At 39.2% G+C, this 27,599-nt stretch overlaps 1 protein-coding gene across 2 annotated transcripts in view; it reads right to left on the reverse strand.

Moving 5' to 3' along the window:
- Positions 1-27,599, reverse strand: part of CEP128 (centrosomal protein 128) — a gene marked incomplete at its 5' end in the record, with an annotated part of 311,478 nt that overhangs the window by 37,083 nt on the left and 246,796 nt on the right. For both annotated transcript variants that reach the window (XM_080914797.1, XM_080914796.1), the window contains one exon: positions 18,963-18,986. In XM_080914797.1, the coding sequence (XP_080770923.1) occupies positions 18,963-18,986 (24 nt within the window). The remainder of the gene's footprint in view (positions 1-18,962; positions 18,987-27,599) is intronic.

Raw genomic sequence — 27,599 nt, forward strand, 5'->3', positions numbered from 1 at the left:
ATCATTTGAAGAAGTTAGCCCATATTTCTATACTTTGAAAACCACAGAAGAGCCACTTGTGAGAATAAAAGCAATAAAAACAGGGAAACATAGACTGGCAATTTGTTTCCACAGCCTGAAATATGACTTTGCTTTTCGTTAATTTTCCATATATCAGAATAATTAGTCATAACCATTTATTATCCAGATCCAATGGGTCTTACATTCTTTACATTCTAATCATTTAATGAATAAGTCAGAGAAGGAAAGAGCCAAAACAAATAACTACCTATAATCTTAAAAAATAATATAAACCTAATAAATATCTACTTGGATTGGGAAGTATATGGTTGAAAAGCTGCCAATAACAAGCCTGGAAGATACTCAGTTTGCATCTTCTTGTTCCAGAATTTAAATATATTTTTTCCACATTTTAATTAATTAATACTGCCAGACTACCCTTCTTGGGAATTGCATCTTCAAAGCACAATGCTTTTAAAACATAATAGTTTCTTTTAAAACATAATAACTTTAAAAACTAATTGATGATCAGTTCCCACAGTGATATTGCATTATTCTGAAACAATGTTTTTGAATAATGAAAGACTGTGTCACATTTGCGTTTTGTCTTTAGAAATCTGATCATAGGATTAGGAGACGACTAAGTAGGTAAAACATCAATTGTGGAAACATAAGCAGATCCCCAGTACCTATGTTAAAATCTGGTCATGACAGTGTGCCTGTAACCCCAGCTCTGGACTAAGGCGAACATAAGCAGATGCCAAAGCTTGGGGGGCAGCCACTCTAACCATTGAGCATCACATCCAGTAAAGGGCCCTGTCACAAAGAGTGGAGAACTAAGTAAAGACATTGTAATGTCGGGCTCTAGTCTTGCTACATTCCTGCAATGTCACCCGTAAAAACTGTTCAGAGATGGATTCTGAAGTCTATAGTAATTTGTGTAGGAACCCCCACTTTAAGAGATTCAGTTTAACTTTTGCTTACACAATCACGATCATCAGAGTTTGAAGCTAACTATGCTTGTATCTTCTGGGTTTCTGTGTCTTCCTCCTGCCAGTTCCCTTTTCTTTTGTCATTATTACTAGGGTGTACAGCTGGTTTTATGTGTCAACTCGACTCAAGCTAGTCATCAGAGAGTAAGGGGCCTCGGTTGATGAAATCCCTCTATGAGATCCAGCTGTAAAATATTTTCTCCATTAGTGCTCAATGGGAAAGGCCCAGCCCATTGTGGGTGGTGTCATCCCTAGCCTGGTGGTCCTGGGTTGTATGAGAAAGCAGGATGAGCAAGCCATAAGGAGCAATCCAGTAAACAGCATCCTCCATGGCCTCTGCATCAGCTCCTGCCTACAGGTTCCTGCCGTGTTTGAATTCCTGTCTTGACTTCCTTTAGTGGTGATCAGGAATGAGAAAGTATAAGTTGAATAAATGTTTTCCTCCCCAACTTACATTTTGGTCACTGTATTTTGTCCCAGCAATAGAAATCCAAGCTAAGACAGGGGGTAAGTTTGAATTGTTATCTAATGTTCAATAAATATAATAATTGTAACAGGCGATAAGATATCGTTATACCTTTCTGAAAGACAATAAAGAATCTTGTTTGAAAATGTCTTTAGGGGTTACTACTTGGCCCATGGTATCTTTGGTCCCAGACTAGCTTTACAAGGATATTTGTACACCAGTATCAGAAGGTACAACCTTTGCTTCCCGTATGGAAGAAAAAAGATATAGCGATGAAAATACCCTTAATGACACTCCACTATACTCAGAGATCAGAATTTACTCACTCATCATCAGAGGGGCTTCCTCAAGTAGATGGGAACGAATATGGAAAGTCCACAGCCAGAAATGATGGGGGGGCAGGAGAGTGAGAGAGCAAGAGAAAAAGAGAAAGAGAAAGAGAGAGAGAGAGAGAGAGAGAGAGAGAGAGAGAGAGAGAGAGAGAGAGAGAGAGAGAGAGAGAGAGAGAGAGAATATTCAGGGAACACTGCAGGAGAGGATGCAGAAAGAGTGTAAGAGCAAGATGGAATGGAATGTAGGACACCATAAAACTAATGTCCTCTAAATCACATGAGCAAAGCGCCCATGACTTCACAGAAACTGAAGCAGTATATGCAGGGCCTACATAGGGATGCATTGAGTCCTCAGCGTATATCTTAGGGATTCCACTTTCGTGTTTCTATGGATTTCTGGGCTGTTTTCCTTCTGTTGGTTTGCTCTATCAACTTCAATGTGAGAGTTTTGAATATATGAATGACTAAAAACCAAGGTAGTAAAAGTTTGCTACTTATACCTGCTGGGAGAAGGAAAAAGTGTTCTCCAACAGAATGACACTGGGTCTATCAGTGACTCCGGGAGAAGCCTCACATCAGAAGGAATTGACCAACATATAATGAACACCACACTTTGTGTTGGATATGTGCTTGTTTTCACCTTCCCTGTCATGGCTGTGGTTTTATTTTGGTTTCTTGGTTTTGGGAGGATTTGTTGTTGCATTGGGTGGGATTTTGCTTATTTTTTGAGAAAGGACTTAAAGTGGTATGAATAGGGAGGGGGGAGCTATGAAAGAATTTAGAGGAAAAGAAGAATATGATCGAAATACATTTAAATTAAAACAAAGTTTAAAAGAGTTAAAAAATATTAAAAATATCTAAAGGTGTTAAGTATTTTCCTCCCAGAATTTCTAAGCATGTATCAAATTAGTTATTTTGGAGGTTATATTATGCTAGAATGTTTGATTTTTAATAATTGCCATTTGAGATGCTGCTTTGAGTTTTATATAATTAAAAAAAGGAAATTATAAAGAAAAACCAGGATTAGGTCCAACTGAGGCCGATGAAATAATAACAGTACACTCACCAGACTCGCCAGGGAAAAGCTTGGGAGTTTGGTTATCCTGAGAGTCTTTCCACCCTCTGCATCCTAAGGGTCTCCTCCCAGTGAGCCCCTTACATCACTTCTACTGGGACTGATAAAGTCGATGGACTTCGTAGGTACTGTCCTAAACCGCCTTGTACTACTTTGGTATATCAATAGGCCTTAGGAGAGAACTCAATGAAGAATGAAGACAACAAAGGAAGGCAATCTGATAACAGGCTTCATTGGGTAAAAATCAGGGAAATCCTTAAAGAGGAAAGAAGCTAGCTCAAAGCCATCACTGAAAGCCACTGCTGTGTGTTACCAACATCTGGGGAGTCCAACCTAAGGCTGGAGTATGTAGAAATAAGCCTACTGGGGCTTCTGTAAAAAAGGGGTAAATCTTTTTTTTTAACTTTATTTTAAAAAACAAAAATAAAAGAAAAAAAATTAAACATTTTTGCATAAATGTATACAAATACAATTGTGTCAGTGCTTGGCTTTTTTTTTCTTTTTTTTAAGGTTTGATACTCTAATTTCTTTCTCCACATGTTTGTCCTTTGAATATAGGAAGGCTACTGATTTGTTTGAGTTAATTTTGTATCCAGCCACTTTGCTGAACTTGTTTATCAGCTGTAGGAGTTCTCTGGTGAAATTTGTGGGGTCACTTAAGTACACTACCATGTCATCTGCCAAGAGTGATGTTTTTACTTCTTTCTTTCTGATTTGTATAAAGAGCTAAGTCTTAATTAACACCATGGAGTTTTGGAGGTAAGAGTTAGACAATGCCAACACACTGAGTGTATCGAGACCGGAAGTTGAGTGGAAATGTCAGGTTAATAAGCCAACCTTTTCCCACCCACATATTGTTCTTGTGTCTGGTGACAGACATTTTAAAATTTAGAAAATTATCTTCCCCACCTATGATCGATCTCATTAGATCTTCTCAGCCTATGAGACAACTGGACAACCATTAGATTCAATATAAAACAGCAGAAACTGGGTTGAGAGAGGCCAGGTGAACTGCTGTGTACAGAACCACAGTTTCTAATGGTCTTCTAACTCCCATGTACCAAATTGCAGGCATTCTCTGAATATCCGGCAGCATCTGACTTTGCCCGACTTTGACCCCTGAGCTCCTTACATACCCAGAACGAGCAGGAAAATCTAATTCCCAAATAGAAACATTGAGGTATCACAGGATAAAATACGTTCCGAGTCAGAGTGAAGACATATGCTGTAAACAAACAGAATAGGGCACATCATAGAATGCATGTGGCAGTCAGTGTGGCTACCTGTTTGACACACCATCTTGCTTGTGTCTGGTAGCAATGAACCTGCCCCGGGAACGTACTCTGTTAGCCTTCACAATGGACACATGTACAGGGGAGAGCTACTGGAGAAAAACATTGAAATGCCCCAGAAAAACACTCACAGAAAGCCAGTAAAGCAAAATAACTAAGAGCACCCAGGAGGGTAATGATGGAAGGGCTACATCAATAGTTTGGCTTTTAGTCTTTGATGTTCAAATATAATGCAGTTGGGGGCAGTGATAGGTTGAAATCGTCCATGAATGTTAATTAATTAGGATAAGGCCATCTAGGGTATTTATATTAATAATGTTAATAGTGACAATTTATACTGTCTCCAGCCTTTCATCTGAGATCAAAGTTTATTAAAAGCCCCAGACAAACTTTATAAACACTTGTGAAAGTGGTATTAGAGCAGTTATGTAGATGCATGAAATACAAAAAGATCAACTGAGGTGTTTAATACAACAGAGCAAACTCAAGACAGCACTGGTGCTGAAGCCTAGGGGCACGTCAGCATTCACAAGCAAGAAGCAAACGGAGATCAAAGCTGCGTTATGGAGCTCTGTTTACCAGTGAGTTTAGGACACATTCTGAATGTGGTCTATAGACGGCAGCCCCTCGCTTCTCTCTATTCTTTCCAATGGCCCTGGAGAAACTCGTGACCAATATACTTCCCTTCACTTTGCAGGAGTCATAGGACAACCTAAAGAGTTCCAAGGCCTGACTGGTCTCCCCTCAGCAGTCACAGCAGGGAATCCAAAGGAAGGAATATTTTCACTCATATTGCTCTATTACAACTCTAGGTTTTGCCTCCCGCAGGAAGTCATGAGCTTTCTGGCCTATAAATGACCCTAGTACAAATCACGGTGTCAGAAGGACATTTAAGACTCAATCCAGTTTGAACATTTTTAAGAGTGTGAGGTCCCTGGCCAAGGAGATAGTCAGCTTTTTGCTTTACCTATGTGCAGGTGGAACAAAGTAAAGGCTTGGAAAGAATACATTATTTCCTGACTAAACCAACAGATACTAATGGGGTCAACATTTTAGAGACCTCCCATGTAGCTCTCTGCTAGACTAGACTAGGCCAATAGGAGAAAGGAGTTTCTATAATGTTGCTGACTTTACCCCAATCATTACAAAGACCAAGTACACATGAAATGAAGAGAACATTAATAACTCACCCAGGGTCATATACCTAGGTGTCATGACAACATGACCAGAACATAGATGTTCTGACAATTAATCAGATATTATTTTTACAAATATGTACCCATTAATTAAAAACAAGATAAATATCATCTGAAATGTGTAATTCATTCAACATAACACACAACTAAAATGCCCCAAACTGATTTTTAAAACCTTATTTTAAAAAAGAATATAAGACATACTACTCCTAATATGACACATTGAAAGTGTAACTCCATATCTGTTTTCCTGGCTGTCTTAAGATCTAAAGCAGACAACTGTCACCTATTACACTGCAAGTTTACTGAGACAGGCTCTTTTAAAGACAGATGGCAGTTTTTGTTTTTTTTTTTTTTTTTTTTTTTTTTAGTGCACGTTACATTTTTCAGAAAGATACTTGTACTTCTCTTTCTAAAGAATATTTCTGTTATTGTCACAATAGGAAGAAAGTCTTTTACCCAGGGGATGCTGTTCATTACTGACGGTGTGCAGACCCGGACAAGAACACACAAGCAAGGCACCTGGACAAGCAGCAAGCCTCCATGTCAGATGAAAGGCTGTAGTCTGACCTGCGCACACACTGCTATTCCATACCGCTGCGACCTTCCTGTGCTGGGGAAGCCTCCCTCCTAATGTCGTCCCTCAGTGACACATTCCCTAAGTCTGTACTTTGAAGAAACTTGGCGAGGCTGTAAGGAATTTATTTTCCAAGCTGGAAGAAATCTTGTATTTTTGACTTGACCATCACCTCTTGCCATGGGTTGTGACTAGAAGCAGGGCTGCTTGCTTCAGCAGTGTTGGTGTACTTGACCAAGAGCGGCCTTCTTCTGCAGGCTTAACCCTTTGAAGTTGACCCCATTATCGGGAAAGACAAATACATTATTACTAATACGTCCAGAGCCCAGCCTCTGTGTTTGGGGAGAAGGTAGACAAAGGAGAATGTCTAGATTGTTTCCCTTCAGGTCCCTCATGAGAGATTCATGAGATATTTCCGTCTGCCCTCAATGCGAGTGCACAGAAGGTGCACCAATGCTACGGCAGTGGGAACTTTGGCAGGGCAGGCTGGGACAGGATTTGTGCAAAACCCTTTTCCGGTTTCAGTTTGAATGGGTTCCCAGGAAGTGTCAAGTCCAAACAAATCCAAAATTTTACAATGTGGCTCAGCCAAGACTGCTGAGATTCACCTGATTCTGGGTCAAAAGCGTACAGAGCACACTGCGTTTTATTTGGTAAAAAGCCAATTGGACTGAACCTCTTAGGCAACTTCAATGAGACGCTCATAGTCCTGGCAAAACCAAAAATGAACATGGCTTCATCTTTGGGTTTGAAACAGCAATTTTGGCCTTTGTAAAGAGATAAAGGCAACTTTCTCTCAGCTGCAAGGTCCTTGTAAATCCTGAAGGGAGGCAGTGAAATATGGAACAACTAGTTATCTGGCCTGATTCACATTCACATACTCAGGTCAGTGTTTCCTGGGCACAGCAGGGCACTTAGTAAGAACATTAACTCATTGGTGACCATATATTCCCAAGTATCCAGAGCACAGATCATCTTCTTAACAAAGAATGTCTGCTCTTCAACTGTGGAGCCTGTGGAGTTCTGTGAAATGTCATCAATGATGAATAATAGCAGTCTTACTTATAATAACCAGAAACTGAAAAAAGAAACACAGATGCCCTTCAGTAGAGAAATGGATACAAAAATTGTGGTGCATTTACACAATGGAGTACTACTCAGCTATTGAAAACAATGACTTCATGAAATTCATGAAATGGATGGAATTAGAAAATATCATTCTGAGTGAGGTAAGCCTCACTCAGAAAAAGAACACACATGGTATGTACTCCCTGAGGAGCGCATATTAGCCAAAAAGAAGCTTGGAGCACCCACAATATAACTCACAGACCATAGGAAACACAAGAAGAAAGAAGACACACCAAAGTGTGGATGCTGTAGTCCTACTCAGTAGGGGGAAGAGAATAAACTAGGGAAGTAGAGGGAGAGAGGGATCTGGGAGGGACAGAGGAGGGGGAGGGAAAAAGGGAGACCAGTTCAGATATAGAAGGAGGGGGGAGAAGTACAGACGGTCAAAAAATTGAAAGTGGGGGAGGGGGAGCTGGGGTAGACACTAGAAAGTCCCAGATGCCAGGGCCCCAAGAAGTTCCCAGGACTAAATAGGAAGGATATTAGCCAACAAAGGAGACATAGAACCTGTAGAGATCATACCCAGTGGATAGGGATGGCCCCCAGTTGAGAGATGGAGCCACCTACCCACCTCAAAAATATTAATTCAGAATTCTTCCAGTCAAAAGGAAATGCAGGGACAAAGAGTGGATCAGGAACTGAAGGAAATGTCAACCAGAGACTGCCTCACCTAGGGATCCATCCCTTTGCTGACACCAAACCCAGACACTATTTCGGATACTAAGAAGTGCTTACTGACCGGAGTCCGGTATATTTGTACCCTGTGAGGCTCTGCCAGAGCCGACCAACACAGATGAGGATGTACACAGCCCAACATTGGACTGAAAGTGAGGACCTTAATGGGGAAGTTAGGACAAGGACTGTAGAAGATGAAAGGGTTTGCAACCTCATGTAAAGAATAACATTAACAAACCAGGCTCCCAATGTCCCCAGGAACTAAACCACCAACCAAAGAGTACACAGAGGATACCCATGACTCCAGCTGCATATGTAGCACAGGACTGCCTTATCTGCATCATGTGGAGGGGAGCCTGTTGGTCCAGGATAGGGGCATGCTAGGCCTCTGAGGCAGGAGTGGGTAGGCAAGTGGAGGAGCATCCTCATAGAAGCAGGGAGAAGAGAGAAAGGGATGAAGGGCTTGCGGAGGGGAAACTCGGAAGGGGATAACATTTGAAATGTAAATAAATACAATAACCAATAAAAACTTTAAAAAAAATCAAGGTAGCAAAGAAAGAAAATTGAATCAACTGGTAATCTTGCTACATGTAGGAAGGATTAATTACACATATGTGGCAGTATGTTACAATTACATTAAAACACGTCTTTGTGAATTTGGCATAAACATGGACTGGACAGCAATATTCCAGGTCGCTAGTGTATGTGTAGTTTAAATATGTACTATTAAGGACAGCAGGGTGGGTTTTTTAGGTCTTTATAGAATCACTTAGGAGGTCACATGTGTTTTAGAAATATTTCTGAAAATGTCAATGGGGTTTGTTTTATAATAGCTTCCCATTAAAACTCCTAACTACACATATCAAAACAAGGGAGATTAGAGGGTTTTAAGTATTCAAGAAGCAGACTGGATGCTAACCTACTGCAAACTTATAGTTTCACATCTACTTTCAGTCAATGCTTTTTCAAAAATTTAATTACTTTCTATGGTAATTATTTAAACTATTTAGGTCCTTAACACAAGTTTTTAGTGTTGTTTAGATAAGTCCAGACAATTGCAAATAGTTAATTTTCCACAATACGAGCATTTTTTTCTCAGTATCAGTATCTGTGTACATGTTACTGTGTGTACACACACTGTGTGCAATTCCCTCTCTCTCTCTCTGGGTGTGCGTGTGCATGTGCGTGTGTGTGTGTGTGTGTGTGTGTGTCACACATGTGAAGCACAGGGCAATACCAACTACCTTCAAATTACTCCCAATCTTATTTTTTAAAATAATTTCTCATGGAACCTGGAACTAAAAGTCAGACAGCCCAGACAGAATCCCCCAGGAATCTTCCATTATCCATGTCCCTTGCCATGATCAGCTGCTATTGACACAGGTATAGGAGATCACAACTCGGTTCTTATGATTATGCATCAAACCCATTACCAGCTGAGTCACTGAGCAACATATCGAACTATACATTGCTTGTTTAAAGTTATTCAGTGAACTTTTTACATCAGCAGTTATATGCTTAAAATATCAGTAGTATATTGGTACTATTTGCTTAAAAATAAAAGTTATCCTAAAAAAGGAGGAGGAGGAGGAGGAGCAGTTTTTGGAGTGACAACAAAAGGTCCGCCCTCACAGTGATCGAAACAGAGCTATTTAGACTTCTGAGGGCACAGTGAGTCTTGCTCAGCTGCACTCCCTATGTGCAACAATACCAAATGGATTACTGGTACAAGACTGCCGCATCTGTTACGAGGGTAGCCTACTATTTTCTCATTAGATTTGATGGCTTCGCCACAAGGACATTGACCTGTAAATCTGGTGAAATACTCATGAGGAGGTCATGAGCCCTAGTGTGAGAACTGCTGCTGTTTTCCACATGTACTCGATATGGCTGTCATGCTGCCTTCTCACAACTGTGTTCACACACTCTGGTAAAGAAGATTCTTGTTGCAGTGGCAGCAGTGACTACGGAAACATGTAAATAAAGAGATGATTGAATGTCCACCCATACATGGGACATCGATCTCCTTTTCTCCAGGGCTCAAGGAACATTAGGGGAGAGAGGGCAGAAAGAATGCAAGAGATGAAAGAAGAGACTGGAGGGACAGAATGCTGACTTCCGGGAGGGACATAAACTCACGCAGCTGTAATTGTCTCTACAGGACTGGGCCCATCAACAGCTTGTCACAGAGTAAGGAGGTTTTCATGAAGCTGAACTCTTTTTCTCAGGAATTTGTAAGGTGGTAATAGTTGATGCAGCCAATCAAGGAGCTCATGTTCCTAAAATGCCATTCAGGAAACTCATTTGGATACTAAGGAAATATATGAAAACTCACAACTAGCACTGTACAGAGTGAGAGACCTTGAGACATGCAGACCTCAATGGGATATGTCCTCCAAACCCCTCCCCTCAGGGCTCACAGGTGGAAGACAGGGATTTTAAGAGCCAGAGGGAATAAAGGACGCCAAGGGGTGGGGAGAGGCCTTTTAAACACAAGACTGAGAACAGGGAAGTTGTCTACAACTGATAATCACATGCAAGAGAAGAATTGCCTTTTTTTTCCCAATAGAGTCTTACTGAGTATATTAAACACACTTAAGGGCAAGTCCCAAACCCAGCAATAGATGGCCAACATAAAAGAACTATATATCATTTGGAGGTTTGTTTTTTGTTTTGTTTTGTTTTTGTTTTTGTTTTTTTTTTTTTTTTTGGTCTCATAATGATTTCTCTTGGCATTTATTTTTAATCATACTAGTCTTTTTCTTACATATTATGGCTCCAATTTTGAGGGTTTTATTCTATTTTGTGCTGGTTTATTTTGCCTGTCTGTTTTTAAAGAGAAAGGGAAAGAAGATATGGACCTGGATGAGTGGGGAGTTGGAGAAGATCTGGAAAGAAATGAGGAAGGAGAAAATGTGATTAGAATACATTGTTTGGGGAAAAAAACTACATTAAAAAAAGATCTGAAAATAGGAGAGCAGTTAGAAAGAGGGGGAGACTTATACTACAATAGGAGTGACATATTTTAATAAGGAAGATACCTTATTAACATATGGCATGTATATATATGAAAATGTCATATTGAAACCTATTATTAAGTATAACTAATATTTACTAGTGGAAGAAATAAAAAATTTGAAAGCAACTTACACAAAAGCAAGGAGATAAGAAAAAGCCTTATCCTTGTGAAAACCCACTCGTTTGTCAGTTAAGAATACAAGTAAAAACATTTTTAAAAAAAACATTGTTTGAACAGTCACCTTGCACAGGTGAACAATGATGCTCCCAGAAGAAAGGTTGTAAAATGACAATATCAGAGCCAGGAATATTCAATATCTCCCCTAAGTTAGTAGTGAAGGCGGTCCTGGAGGCACCCAAACAATGCCAACCATTGTCATCCTCTTGATTGCCACTTAACTAGATAAGATTCTAGTGCTGAATACAACCTGGGCTGTAGGACTCAGAGAGATCAACTACGAACCAATCAGGAAATTTTCGCCTTATTGATTAGACTTCCAAGTGCTGGAAAGCACCATGCAGGTTGCTAGGAGAAGGGAGATCAGTGGTCTTTCACATCACTGTATCCTGCATGCTACAACACTGACCTGTCAGGCAAGTTGTGTGATAGTGACAGGATATATAAGAGTAACCAACCTACTTCTCATTGGATATCAAATCTGCGCCGGAGGACAGATTTCATAGATGATGCTGTAAACCTGATGGAAAGCCTATGGCCAGGGAGACTGCAGGCTCTAGGCAGGAGCCCACTGATGCTGTTTCACTGAACTGGCATCCAGTCAAACTGCATTCTAAAGAAGTTTGTCCACACCCACAGTTATGCTTCACCTTGGTCAGAGGAGGTTCTGGCAGTCAGTGGAGGAAGGGTTTAAGTGCTCAGAATATGTGGTTATGACTGTGAGTGTTAGCTGTGTACAGGGCATTTCTGCCACCCTGCCATTCCCCGTTTAAGAAGACACCACTGGAAGGGGGAAGGGAAATAAGAAAAAAGGAGGATGAGGAAGAGAGCAGTGGAATTCTGCCTTCTGGACAAGACATGGCCAGTGTGCACTCACAAGCATACAGCAGGTGGTTCTTGTGCCAGAACAAGCTATTTCAAACTCCAATATGTGGGGTAGGAAACCAAGCTGAGGAGCCATTGACAGCTTGAGGGCTGCTAGAGGAAGGACAACAATTTTCTTTCAGGGTCTATCCATTGGTGGTATTTCTGCTAAGAAGACAGACCTGCATCCATTGTACTAATATATTTGTTATTCTGTCCTACTTTGGAATAAAAAGCATACAAGGATAGAGACAAGCTACATTCTAGAATTTCTGATGACCACAAACTTTACATAGATGCTACATACAGTTTTTTGCAGGCTAGATTACCATTGTAAGTAAGACATTTTAAGAAAAGTTGTTAAATATGAAATGTTAAGAAAAAGAAATCAAAGTATACAACTTGCTAGGATGAGGATAGCACCCGTTCCCTGCACCCAATTAGCCTGCATATTCAGGAGTAAAGGCTGATTCTGTTTTCCCAAGTCAAGGTTGCATTGTATAATTCTTTGTAATTTCTTTTCATAGATTTAATCATTAAGGAATTTTCTGCACATAAAAGTACAAGGAAATGAAAGCAGTGTTCTCATATTAACCTTACTCTTTTGACTGTCATCTATTTTTATGACAATTACTACATTATGATCTGTCATGCAAAATTAATTACAATGATTTCTCAGTTTGATTAAGTTCCCTATTGACTTCATTGGAAGCAAGAGCTGGAAAGCACCCAGTGAACCGAAGGACTGTAGCCCACGTACAATGTTCCCTCCATGGCTCGGGACGGTATAACAAGGATGCCTACTGCACACTCCTCTGTTCACATGCTCAAGTGTCCACAGCACTTGATGTTGGAAAGGAGACCTGGAGGGTCCAGCAGCCTGATCAGGCAGCACAGCGTAGAAAAAAGGTATGCAGAGTTAAGGATGGGAAAGGCAATCCTCTCTATACTGTGTGTTCCTGAAACTCCTTGGCTGAACTTTGTATGTCCAGGGGAGCATGTTACCCCGGCAGGGCGTCACACTGAGTGTCACTAATTGTCACTATTAGAGGTGGCAATAACCATTGTAAAGTTAAAAAAAAAACATTAAGAAAACTAGGTTCTAATTACATGTTTCAATTTTCTTTGGTTTTTGGAAAATATATCATGGACAAAAAAAAAAAAAAAAAAAAAAAAAAAAAAGCCCATGGTTTTACACACACACACACACACACACACACACACACACACACATTTTACAGGTTAACAAAAGTAAAGATTCTTTGTAGTTTTATTTATCATTCCCATAGTTGCTAATGAAGACCAGTACCATACAGAATCATCCCTAATTTATCAGTATGTTCAATAACATTGGTTAATTTTCTAATGTTAAATCAGTCTATATTCTAGGAATAACTCCAGTTTACTCATGACTATGCTTTTAAATAAATCTGTATAAAACATTAAAATTGATTTTTCTAATAATTTGGTACAGTTCTCTTGTATACATGCTAATAGTTGAAAAAAAACCATTAATTTTCTTTATCTACCCTCTGTCTGGTTTTGAGGTAAAAATCATACGGCTCAAAACATGAGCTGTGCACCTGCTTTCTTTCTCAGTCTCTGGAAAACATTTTACAAAACTTAACTCTATCTGGAATACTTGGGAAGCTTATTCTAAAATTTCTCTGCTTTGGTGGCCCTTTGGGAGAGAATTTTCAAGAACTTAGTCAAGAGTCTATCCATTATCTTTATTCTTAGGCCGAAGAATTCTGGAAATCTGTTAATTCCTCCTGACATTCCAATTGTAACATACCCAGCATGCCTCTTTCTGTTCAAATTCTACAGTGTCGGGATTGTATCTTCACTCATAGGTAACAATGGTCACATGTACGCTCAGATCAATCTGCAGGCTTAGTCACTGAGCGTCACTTGGTCAGACCCACTGCATGGCTACTTGTTTCTAATTCATTAATTTCTAGTCTTCTAACTTTGGGTACTTAGATTTCTCTGTGTCTATTGTCCTCTCCATCATAACTGAATTCTCATCTCTTCTTTTTTTATGTAAGCATCTAAGTACTTACACTTCTCAGGAAGTATCCTTCTCCTGATCTGACATACTTTATCATTCCATTCTATACATTTCACAATTGCCACTACAATTTACATTCGGAATTGTGGGCTGTTTGAAAGGTTGCACTGAAATTTCCAAATGGTCATTGTTTATACAGTTATTTTTCTTTTTTTTCTTACAACTTTATTTTTTAAAAAAACTGAGATACATGTACAGATTTTTAAAAGCATTTTGGCATAAAACTACATGAATACATTTTTGTCATTACTTGGATTTTTTAAAAGGTTTGATAGTGTGCACTGAAATCTTACTAGTTACAATGAGCATAAAGTACATGTAAAACAAAACATAACATGGAAATAGTCAAAGTTTTCTTGGTGTGTAAAGATTAAACATAGTGATTTTTAAATACCAAATATTGCCACAAGGCTATCTTCTTAGTACAGTTATTTTTTGTAAACCTTGAAGCTAATGTATAGCTATACAATTAAATTCTGGCTCAGGGACATAAAGAAATGTGTATATAACTTTCTGATTTCATTAAATGGTGTATACATCCTTTTTCCTCAGTTTACTACTTCTAATGCCGTCATAATGACCATAGACAGACAAGACAGGATCACAGTGAGGCAGGCAGCACAAACCCAAGAACCTGACTCCCCTGATTCAGCCACGGTACCATCCTTCCAAGGAGTCATCATGCTTGAACCGCTACCAGAAACTAATTTCATCTTAACGAATCCCCATTATGATATGGGGTTGTCTGTAATATCACAATCATGCCAAGTTTCAATAACAGAATACAAGAATCTAAAGTACCCAGGTGCTCACAGAAATAACAATGAAGGGAGATATGTGAAGTATGTGAAAAACTAATGTACACTCCACAGTGAGTTGCTGTGAATTCTCAGTGTCTTACTTTCTCACTAGCCACTCCTCTTTCTCTTAGCCTTGACCTCCATTTCCTGAGTCTGTTAGTCCTTCATTGGAAAAGTGACATCACTGACTGCTCCAGACCTTTCCTTTTCCCAGGAACGTATCTAAAGCTGGCTTTCACCTATGTTGCCCCTGCCCAGCTTTCTTTACAGGCTTTCCACACACCACTCTGTCACGGTCAGGGCGACCATACCCTGAATTTTTTATACCATATTTCAAAACACAGATAAGAACATAATAGCCATTTATGGCTCTCTATGAAATTAAAAAACAAAACAAAACAAAAACCACTACTCCTCAGCTCCTAACATTCATGCCAAAGAATGAGGAAAGTAGAATCCCTCCCAAGGATGTCTCAGCATCCAGTGCCAACCTATAGAAACTGATTTTCAAAAGGAAGCTTCTATCTGTGGTGGCTTCCCCACCAGACTCTTCGGTTTGCCTTTCACAGTCCCTGAGTGTTAACTCTCACTACTGTCAACTGTGCCCTATGTCCAAGGCTGCAGTGGATCTATCCTGAGCAAGCATGGAAGGCTGGAGTGTGTTTCAGTAGCTTTTGCTGAGCACACCCTTCTGGATGTTCAGACCCTACCAGATCTCTACACCAGGCACTGCTGTTGACTCTGTAAGTTCTAACTTGTGGAGAACCGAGGTAAGTGATTTCTGTTTGCAGATAATTTTGTCTAGTTGCAATTGACTTCATTTTTTTACTATGAAAGAACCCAGTTTACTTCAGCAAGCCTTCTCCTCCCTCTCTTCTTCCCTGACTCTCTCATTCTCCACCCCCATCCTTCCTTCCCTCATCTACTGTCTCTGCAGTTCTTCTAAATCAATTATATCTTGTTCATGCCATCATTAAGCAGTTAAACAACCATATTTGACAGAAACTCATTTGTGATTACATAAGAATCATATTATCAACTGTCTTAAAAGTATTAGCGTGACAAACCCTATGTTCATTTCTATGACACCCTCAATCTAGAATGCCTCCTTTGGCTCTTTCCACACGATGGTACCAACACTTCACACTTCACAGATAAATCTGTCCTCATCATGTCTTCAAACTTCAAAACCTGTAATTTTTATGATGTGCCGAGACACAATGTTGCTCTAATTTATCCTACCAATCTTTCTTTTGTAACAGCTGCTGCACAGTGCACTCTCTCCCACTCAAGTCCTGGGAGCAGTGCGCTTTACTGCATAGCAGTGAGTCACTTATATGTAAGTGACATCTCGCCTGAATCTGACTACAAGTTCCTTAAGGGCACCGATCACATCTTATTTTCCATTTCTTCTCCTTCAGTTACCACAGTCCCCTCAGAGTGCTCCCAAAACACAAATCCCAAATAACCACTGCCTAGGAGCTGGATGTCTAGTCCAACATTTTCTTCCAGCAATCACTTATTCTTATTTGGGAGGTCAACTTGCCATATTTTGCCTAAAGGGGTTTTCTTTTGAGAAAAAAACTCTGTGAACAGAGAAAATGGTTAGTACTCATTAAAACACCAAATAGTGTATGGTATTATCTAGAAAGACCCAGAAATTAATTAGTATACCTCTGGGAAATTTCTCCTCAACTACTGGACCGACATCTATACTTTGATAGCTATGCATAATTTTGGATAAAAGTAGGGTATATGGAGTTCAGAATTTTTCATCCAGTGCCTATTTACTGAATGTCTACCATATATATGTGGAGGTTTTGAGAGATCCTAGGGATTCATTTACAAATGAAGTATACTTTGAAATCCAAGGAGTTCTCTGATATTGAGGCAGAAATGTAAGAAAGGGTGGATGCATAAACAGAGAGATCACTGGTGGCAAATGTCCAATGACATCAAAGGATGATAAAGAAACAGTGCTTTGGGGGATCAGAACTAGCTGAACCCCCAATGGAATAATGAAATGCAAAGTGGCATCTGCTCCCCAACAATACACCCCCACATGTGATTCCTTCTGTGACCTTCATAGTCACAGTCAGGTGTGGGACACCAAGATGTGCCTATACTCTAGAGGCTGAATTATGAGAGAATAATAAATGATTCAGATGGCTTTCAGCATATTTGATTTTATGGACTATAAAATACTTTATCAGTTGAAGAGTCTACCAAGTGAATTAAACTCTGCTTCTTATAATACCATATGAAGTCAAAGGACTTTATAATATTGAGCATCAATATTATTACCAAGCATTTTAATTTTTATGGTTTTACTTATGATAATTATTTTTTAAGAAAACTGCTACTGTACCATCTGAAGTTCATTTAATCATTTTTATTTTTCTCATGATGACTTTTAATTTTTACCCCTTTGATTCCAGGGGACTCTTTGTAAAAGACCTTTAAGATTCTACTGCATGGCACTTCATTAGGAAAGATGTTAGGCACACAAAAACGATCAACAAATACAAGGAAAGGACAAAGACTTCGCATTGATGTAACTTTTAGTTTTGGACATCATATCGATAAGGTTCAGATATTTAAATAAAAATAACACATGACCACAATGATAATGACGACCCAACGCTGGGCTTCAATACTTTCCCAAGTATTTTTCTTCTCCAGGATAATTTGCTAAAACTATTTTAACATTAGCCATTTTTACAGATGGAGAATCAAGACACCTTTTGCTAGATATGCATATATAGTATTTTGTGCTCTCAGTCTATATCTGCAAATAAACAAATTGTGATTTTTTTCATATTTTGAAAAGAATATTTAACTCATAAGCTTGTTGGGAAGACACACAATGAGCCAGTGAACCGTGGAGAAACAGACACTGCACTCCTCCACTCTGTGACACTGAACGGGGAGAGGTGAGCGGGCTCTTTGAGTGGTCCAGTAAAATCAAGGGAAGAAATTACTTAGAGCTTGGACAGTGTCACTTTATAAAGACGGGCCATTTATGTCTATTTCTCAAAGTACAGAGACTTAGTAGTTAGCTTTATTGTTTAAAGAAGTTTTATTCCTTCCTGTACATTAAAAATTTACCAAAAAAAAAAAAAAAAAAAAAAAAAAATCCCAGTGTTCCTGAGATACTGTTAGTATTTTATGTAGTTTCTTAAAGACTGTTTAATGCAAAACTATGCACATCCAGCATTTGGAGCAGAGCTCTCTCTATACACTGCTAGATTCAGCCCCCAGCAAGAGCAAGGCAATTGTTACTTCTTCAGACGTGCCTTTTTATTACTGCAAAGTATTTTGCCACAAAGCAGTACTACACTACATGCTATTGGCTTTCTAACTTTCCTTTATTTTGTGTGGTGCACAGTCTCGTATATGCTAAGCAGGCTCTTTACCGCTGAGCCACACCCCCAAGTCCTGTTTTTTCTGATTCACATGGCTGCTGTGAAAACTGCTGATTGAAGTAAAGCAGTTGTGTTTTCTAAAGCTGGGAAAGCAGAAAAAAAAAATCACAGACCTTAACTCTTATCTCATAAGTGCCTGTTGTATGGGTGCTGTTCCGTGTGTCTGTTTCATGGTTGGCACACAGGATTTTGTTTCTTAAATTTGTTTTCATTTGAAATTATAACACAAGCCTCTCCTACCATGTCGGCAGCATGTTCTGTGAAGACGCTGCACTGCACCTACTTACTTCAAATGCGGGCATGTGGCTTCTTCCTTGTAATTGAAAATTCATCGGGGGGGGGGAGTCATCACTTTTTAATAAAGTAAATGCAATCATGTACTGTTTACAGTTAGATAGTTAAAATTATTCCCCAATATTAGATTTCTTCAAATAAAGTTGTCCTCAGAAAACTGCTAATCCAGTTTCATGAACTTTGTTTTAAAAGGGGGAAACAATGATGAAGACTGAAAACAATACGTTAAAAACCTGGACTTCAAAGTGCTTGTAGTCCAGCCACTCTGAGGGGGACACGCAGAAACAATATAAGGCATGGGTCACAGTTACAGCAACCCCTTTCCCCACAGACAGCACAGCCTGGCGTGCCCATCCTGAGATAGCTGCAGCTCTTTCAATGAAGTCACAAGTTTACCTTCAAGTTTTTATCCAAAAAGTTCACACCCACCTACCTTTTAGACACAGTTTAGCATCTTCCCCACTTTGGATGTTAGTAGTAATTTTAGAAATGCTCTCTGGAATTGCTTCTGTTGGTGGGCTCTGAAATCCACACCAGAGAGCAGTAATTCTAATAAAGAAGGAAAAGGTCCCCACTTACCATCTGTAATGCATTTACACGGTCCTGCAAATGAAGCAAAATACAGAATTATTAAAGTAAGGCTGTTTGCTTGCACTGTTCTCTGTCCAGCTATTATTAGCAAAATATTATTATAAAAGCAGGAAAACTTCGTATCTGGATGATCTGAACAACAGAAAAACAGGCAGGAAGGAAGCACAACACCTCTTCTTACTGCACCCATTGGTAAATGGGATCTCGGGGCTTAATTTAGTAGTAAATGTGATGAACTCAGATCCAGTTCTGAGAGGAATAGTCCATATCATTACTACATTATTCAAATGTTCCACTTAAGGACATCTAAGAGTAAGCTAGTGTACCAATATGACTCACAGCTGGGAGGTGACATTGGCACAAATGACATTCACATATGCACTAGCCCCCTCAGGCAAACAGGGAAGCCTGTGCCCTAGGAAAACATAAACATAACTCTAATAGCTAAAGTCATCCAGAAATACTGATAGAGAACCATTTCCATGGAGCCAACGCTGACCCCTAGAGGGCCACACTATATGGTTACTCTACAGAGTATCTATAGAATCTTAATTTATAGAAGTATTTGTTTTAAAGGAGTCACAGACAGCAGCATGGCTTAACAAGTCAAATGGTTGAGAAAAGAAAAAGGGTTGAAATCAACACTTGTAATCACAACTCTCTAGAGGTGAAAGGTGCAGGCTGGACATGTTCACTAAGTTTAAAAACTGGATTTGAGAGGAAGCTAAGTCTGAAGGTCAAGATGAAGGCCAGATTTTCCAGGGCCCAACACCATGTGCCTTTCTTTAGATATTTTGAGCAACCAGAGGAAATCTTTGGAATCTGGAATCTTTTTCCTTAATTAGATTAATGATTCATTGACCCCCTCAACGCTCCCCTCTCCATGTTATCACTGAACTAGAGGCAGAATGAATGAGGCCTCATCAGCATCCTTTCTGTCTCAGAAGAAACCAAAGGTTTTCCCCTGAGGAGTTCTGTACATAGACCCTTGGTCCTTACACTAGAAAACTGAGCTGAACAACCTGCAAATGTCTGGCCATGAGGGCACAGATTAGCATATTAACACCATATATTATGGAACATCTACCCAAAGCTGGCTACTGAACTATTTGTTCAGTTCCATCTTGTGGGCATGTATGGAAGAACTTCAGTTTCATCAAATCAGTGTCCCCTGGTGACTAACTGGTGTCGTGTTTGAGCACATATGCATTCAGAACCTTGAATGGCCTCTACTCTGCAGCTTCCTGGCTTCCTATTCACAGCCAACCCAGAGAAACACCAGTTCGCAGTGCTTCACCATCTTGTGCAGACTAAGCCGACAAGGCTGCCCTGGCCACTATATATGAACCTCTATGTATGGATGCCAAATGTTTATAATCCTTACGTGGACTAGAAGTTTTCCCCATACCATGCTCTGCGGGCTGATCCTTCTTAATGTTACTATACTTTAAGAAAATACATTTCAAATGGCTTGAAATAAGCAAATTCCTATAATGTCAAAACAGAAGAACTTAATTATATTTCCATCTGCTTTCATTCTTATCACACTTATGGCAAAGATAACCTGATATATGTTATATGTCTGAACTGAATCTAAATATTTGTAAACATGTGCCTAGTCATAGGACTACAGACCCAAACACTCAAAAACACCATCTGTTTCAAACATAAAGGCCTATCAGTACATCTAAATGTGCTTACTAATGCCTACTGTCTACAGCTATTTTCTTCACAAGAGGTAATGGAGTCAGGCTGCAATAAAATAAAAAAAAGTCAGGGGAGCCTGTGCTTCCCACAAGCCTGGCCACCTGAGTTTGATCTCTGGGGCCCACATGATAGAAGGCGACAATTAACTCATAGATGCTATCTGTTGACCCTTAAGGCATGCCTCCATGTACAAATCAAACAGAGGTGGATTTTTTAAAATAAGGAAATAGAAAGTTCTTAGTAACCTACATTTTATTCGTTCCAGTTGTCAAACAACAACAGCTAATATGAGTCTAATCATTGCTGTTATTAAGAATGGTCTAAACCACATAGTTTCAAAGTCTCAATTGTAGAACTCAATAAGACAAAAGAACTCATTTTCTTTTTAAATTTAATGATTTAAAAAATTATGAAGATAGGATACTACCTTGGGCCAAAAATGCAAGCACCGCTGTACTAAATGATTCAGTAGTGAGGTTTTTTTTTTTTTTTTTTTTTTTTTTCTGTTTTTGTCCCTTCCCCCATTTCTTTTTCCTTTTTGAATTGCCTTTCCTTAGATTTTTATCTTCAAGCACCACCTGCAGTCTCAGACCCTTTAAAACCCTTATGTATTTCTAAGTCTAAACCTAAGACTTGTTAAAGGGGTAATTTCTAAGATGTTAAAGGGGTAAAGACTGGGGAAGGCAGCCTCCACATTAATAAAGATACACTGTCATATAACAGAACTATCTGAGGTGTGGAATTAGTGACTTGCTCTTTACAGTTAGATTTGGGTGTCTGATGAAAACATATCTTCCCAGGAAAATGCACATTGTATACAACACACTGTTACTTAATTTTGTATGGGCTTTTAAGACAACAGGAGACCCTGCAAAGCTATATAAGGTCCACCAGTTCATTTATTGTATATAAAATAAACTAATAATAAGGAGTAAAATTAGTGTACAAATAAACTATTGAAATAAGCAAATATACTTCTGCTTTATGAAATATTTCTGGACAACCAAAACCAGTAATGAGTATGAAAGAGACAAGACTAATGCAGAGGCAAAAATAATAATTTCTAAGGGGAATGTAAGATCAACAAAGAAATCAAAGGAGAATGTTCCTTCAAATATTTTGAAGAAACAATGTTTAGGGAGGATAAAGTCTACAGTGTGATCACTGGTGTGTGTGTATGTGTGTGTGTGTGTGTGTGTGTGTGTGTGTGTGTGTGATTAGATAATTCATTTTCTACCATTCTTTTATTCTAATCAAAGTTTAAGAAACATCGACAGTGGCAACAAAGAATGACGTTAATATTTACAGGACTGTCAGATGGGCTGCACAGTCACTGTCTTAAAAGTGCAGGGCTAACAGCTCTTCTTACATATACTACCTCCGGATAATAATGCAGCTAGACATTGTGTTCTAATTTATTCTGAGCTTGACAGGTCATGTAGACAGAGCTATATTTGGGAGGAAGCTTACAGCATGCATACTGTTAAAATATATTTTAACTTTTTAGGATGAGGTGAACACTCTGCTGTGAACCATAAATATTCATTTACTTATGGTCAGAATGGAGTGCGCATTGGAATTCAGGAATGAACCGAGGCAAATTCATTAATATCACTGCGGATGGGAAAGGACTGTCAGCAAGATTGGAAATGAGCATGAAATGGCTCACTGGTATCTAAGTGGTGGATCACTGACAGCTCACTTGAATCAGCTGAACCAATCAATTATACCTTGACTTAGTTATCACATTTAAGAGATGAATTAGAAGCTTACAGATTAGAATAACAAGAATTCATCTGGCATAGAAACATATAGTTAAAGAACTCTATTGCCCTCATTACAATCATGCAGCATGTTCAGAGAAGAGCTCTAACTGATTCACGAACATAGAAGAAAAACAACATGGGCATAACAAGACGAGTCTGTCTGTTCCAAGCCAAAGCTTTATACATAAAACAATTTGGCAATCCTCTTTGTAACAGGGGATAATGATGAGGGTATATCTTCCAAAAGAGAACCCCACAGTAAGGACATCTTCCTGTTAAAAGCACATAACCTATTCTAGAAGGCAACTGCTCAGTTTCACCCCAAAGACCACTACACAGGTCCCCTCTTGTCAACACCAACTCTTCTGTGTATTCTTGCATACATCTGCCTAAGTGTGTATGTACATGCAGAGGCCAGGTATCAGTGTTCGCTATCTATCTAATCACTCTCTGCCTCATTTTGTAGATAGGGTTTTTCTCTGAATCTGTAACTCAATCATTTGGCTAGACTAACTAGCCAGTAAGACTGAAGTCTCTTCTCTCTAGCTCCCCATTGCTTTGATTACATTCATATACCAAGATGTCCAATTTTGAAAGTGGCAATGGAAATCAAGCCCTCATGCTTGGGTTGCAGGCAGAGTACCTGAGGAGCCATCTCACCAGACCTGCAAACCCTTTAACAAAAGGTATTTTAAGGAACAAGACACACATAGTATATACATTTTTCCTTCTGGGTTTTTCTTCATAACAAGCCATTGCATTTAACAGTTTGCTAGTTGTCTAATAACAAAAGAGTAGAGATGACCTCAAATGTATTCTTCCCCAAATGTCAAGATAGTCCAAAGAATGGAAGAACAAAGATTTTATTGACTGTCAACAACAAGGTATTTCCTAGAGGGATTTCAATAAAACGAAGGTGAAATAACATCTCAACAGAGCAACATCAAAAGCTTTTACACTATAGCACAAATTGGTTCTGAATATACTACATGCACTTATGATGTAGACATGAAATTGCATGCTCCCCATTCAATAGGCAAAGAGAGTTAGCCTAGACTCTCAAAAGCTTGAGATCAGATGGTACTAGACAGATGACACTGGTGTACCAAGCATCCAGTGCTCACTTTACCCATCACTGGGCACAAAGAGTGCATTGTCACCTCATCTCACTAGATTCCACCCATCTATTTGTCACTAGCTAAGTATATGCTTTTTTTTTCAAACTAACCTATTTCATGATCCAAAATAACAAGCCAAAAGGAATTAAATAAATGAAAAACAAATATAGTAAGACATAAAGGATTTTATTTTAAAATGCTGTCACTAAATGACCAAGCAGACTTACAAAGAAAAGCAAGTTTAAAGGTACATGTCAAACCCTGGCCTTGACAGAGTGTCTAATACTCCGTGTCATCTGGCCTGGTGTGGCAAGTGTCTGAGACATAGAGACAATCACAGGATTTAAAAGCAGACTCAAAAGATCTCCTCTACTTTTTCAGTACATTCTCTTGGGTACTATTGTTGCCAAGATGGAGACCTGTGGGCTAGCAGCTGTTTTCTATGCCTTTTTTTATGCCTCAATCCCAGTTTATCACTTAGATGGAGGTTTTGCTTGTTATGAGGTCATGACTGACCATGACAAGTGGGTTGGCTCTTTGGGGGGGGGTAACCCTGTACACTCACAAGGAGGGGTACAGTTTTGTACCTACTCTTGAGGGAAATGCAGAAGGGCCTGAGTGATATAGCTTGTGAAGTGGGGAAAATGGGGGTGATAGTGAATGAAGCTTTGGAGATTTATCTCTAGACTTAGACTGGGGAAAACAGCCTGAAAGGAGAAAGGTGAGTTTTGTTTAAAGATGCTATAAATTTTTCCACTTAACTCTATAAAACTAATACTAACGTGATTTTTTCCACTCTATTTCAAAATAAAAAAAAACAATGACTTTTATCTTTTAAAATGAAGAATCGTTGTAATATTCCTCCTTTAAGACACAAAGTAATGGGGTGTGTAGATATGTGTCTACAAAATGTACCTTAGAGAAATAATGAAGGTGGAAGATAGTATTATCTTTCTCCTGGGAGTGCCCAGTTCCACATTGAAATGACTCTTTGCAGGGAAATAAAGTCTTAGTTAAGGGTGTGGTATCTGGGCTACAGCATAGTGAAAATTATCAGCAGAATAATATAAGGTGGTGGCTGGGGCAGAGTTAATGACATTACTTTTAAGATAAACTATTTCCAGAGATACGTAAGAATAGCACTGAACAGTAGAGGAAGAAAGCCAGCAACTCAGAACCCAACACATCATCATTTTTCAAGGACTTATTTACACTTATTTACAGCATAGACTACAGCTGTGAGGTTACTCAAACATTAAAAAAAAAATTCTCTGGAGTAGCCTGAACAGGTCAAATTTCAGTGTTGAGTATATAAAGAGGCTTCTGTCAAGAAAAATGTGTAGCAAATACCAGGGCGGTCTTATATCTTCAGATAGAACAGGGATATGAACCTGACAGCCACCAACTGAAGATAGACTAAGGAGAACCCTGTGGAAAGAATCTCCTTTGCCACCCTCAAGGGCACACATCCCCTGGGCTTCGAGGAAGAAAGTGGTCACAAGAAATCCCGAAGAAGCATAGGAGCCTGTGGCCCATGCTCCTTCCTCCCGGGTACTGAATTACAGCCCTATCATTGTAAGGCTGTCCCGTGTGTGACACAGTTGAGTCGTAAATAGCACAACCACACAGTCCACCCTGGCAATTAATGTGCAGTTCCAACAATCTGCATCCTAGTTTACACGCATCATTGTCATTGACTTAACCCTCTGCAGGCTGTCACCGTGTTCCACCCACACGTTACTGTGTGCAGCTGCCTCTCGGTGTTACATGTCAGAGGTGCTGAGCCTGAGGAAAATCAAGTCATGAGCTGGACCTTCTAAAACAAACTATTTGGCTGACTTTGTGACACATTTTCTTCTTCCTGTTCAGTTTAGCTTTAATTAAAACACTGTCATTAATCTGTATTTCCTAATACACACAGAGAGGCACAGGAGAAAGGTGGGTACAGAATACAAAGTAAACCTCAGATTACTTACCCTTGTGCGACCAATGGGTAACACTGTGTGTGTATGTGTGTGTGTGTGTGTGTATGTGTGTATGTGTGTGTGTGAGGGAGAGAGAGAGAGAGAGAGAGAGAGAGAGAGAGAGAGAGAGAGAGAGAGAGAGAGAGAAAGAGAGAGAGATGATACAGAGGAAAAACAAACATGAACAACTTGTTTACATAACTCTGCAGGAAGCATACCTGAGGGCGGGATTATCCTTTATGCTCCAAAATAAAGCAGACGCACTTTTCAGCTATTCAAGTAAAATATCCTAAATATTCCTATCTATGAAATACTTAACTGCTTCATCTTCAAATTGAGCTGCACTCTGAGTATTCGCTGCAGACTGACTAGCTTCTTCCCAAGGTGGAAGCTTAAATGGCAGATTCGGCTGTTTAAGAGAGATGGAAGTTATGAAAGAGCACGATTCCTCTCTTACCGTAAAGTTATTGGAAGTGCTCAAAATAGCACAGCAGTAAAATAACACGAACACACAACAGAACTTCCAACTAAATTTTGAATTTTTACATTTAGAGAAAATAGCATCATACTGTGTTTTAAAATGGTTCCCCAGATAAGACCTTATTGCACTTAAACCCACCAAGTCTAGAGAAATCATCACTTGAAATTTCAAACAGTGTTCCCTCCAGGATGATAAAGAGCACCAGGATTTAGTTTAATGTGCCCAAGTTGTCTTGATTTTACAAAACTGCACTGAAAGAAATGAATAGTCAGTTTCCAGGTCTAAGAAGAGAGGGAATACACAGAATTGTGGCTTTTCAGGAGCCACCTCTGGGCAGTCTCAGCATCATGAGTGCTGCTCAGACTCTCAAGTTTACCATAGATACGGAATATCTAGGATGCTCAATAATCTTAGACTAGGGAGGTCTGAGTGATATTAGACTTTCATTCTCTGCCAAATTACTCTAGATTGTACCGACAGAGATCTTTTTCTGCGTAGAAGTGAATGACTTATTCCCAATGGTGCTGTGCCAATTTATCTCACAAAGGGCAAGAATTTTTTCATTAGATTACCGTGAAGCTAGTCCAGGAGTCGGGAGAGTGGCCAGATCCAGCCAGCAACCTGTTTTCATAGGACCTGCATCAAATATCAACACTGCGTTTTTTTTTTAAACTTAGATTCCAAAACTTGTATTAGCTCCTTTTAGCATATGTTCTTCCTTTTAATATTCCCCAAACTCCCAAAAGCAGATTGCTATTAATTTTATTTAAAGTAAAAAACAAACTAAGAAAGTTAGTGCTAAATTTCAAATCATGCTTACATATGAAACATAATCTGTAATACAAGCCTACTTCAAATGAATCCTCCCTCTCTCTCTCTCTCTCTCTCTCTCTCTCTCTCTCTCTCTCTCTCTCTCTCTCTCTCTCTCTCCCTCTCTCTCTCCCTCTCTCTCTCTCTCTCTCTCTGTCCTTTTCTTTCTTATTTCCTCTTTATATATTCTGCTATTCAGCCTCCTAAGTCTGACTATATCCAGTCATGAAGAAAAAAACAAAACAAAACAAAATCAAACCCTCCTCTTAACAGTTCCAGGACGTGAAGCCAAAACAGACAGTAGGCTGACAATGAGGTTCTGTAATAATCCTAAACAAGTAACCAGTTCTTTTTAGTTACCATGGCTATTTATTCATGCAGCTTTAGAGATCCACTAGAACCCTCTTCTAAGAACTCCTCCTTAAAGCTCTTCTGTCACAAATGCCCTCCTGAACCTTATCCTAAGAGTGGTCAAGTGACAGTGCAAGAACGCTCACACAAAAACTTTTTGAGTCATAGACAACCTTCACTATGAAGGAGCAAGTCTGCCTACACTTGTGACAATTCTATAGGCTCTTATAAAAAGGATGTCTATTCAACTAGAATGGGTCATAAAAGTAGAAGATAGCAAATCTTTTTCTACTTTTCTTCATGAATAAATACAAAGATATTAAGACATTACATATCATTTGCAGACACACTAATGTAGTTGTGCTGTAAAATAGAACAGTAAAGCTCTACAAAACTAAATCCAGAAGCAAATGTAGTACAGATTCTGA

Source organism: Micromys minutus, assembly GCF_963924665.1.
Source record: "Micromys minutus genome assembly, chromosome: 1".
NCBI classification, from domain to species: Eukaryota; Metazoa; Chordata; class Mammalia; order Rodentia; family Muridae; genus Micromys; species Micromys minutus.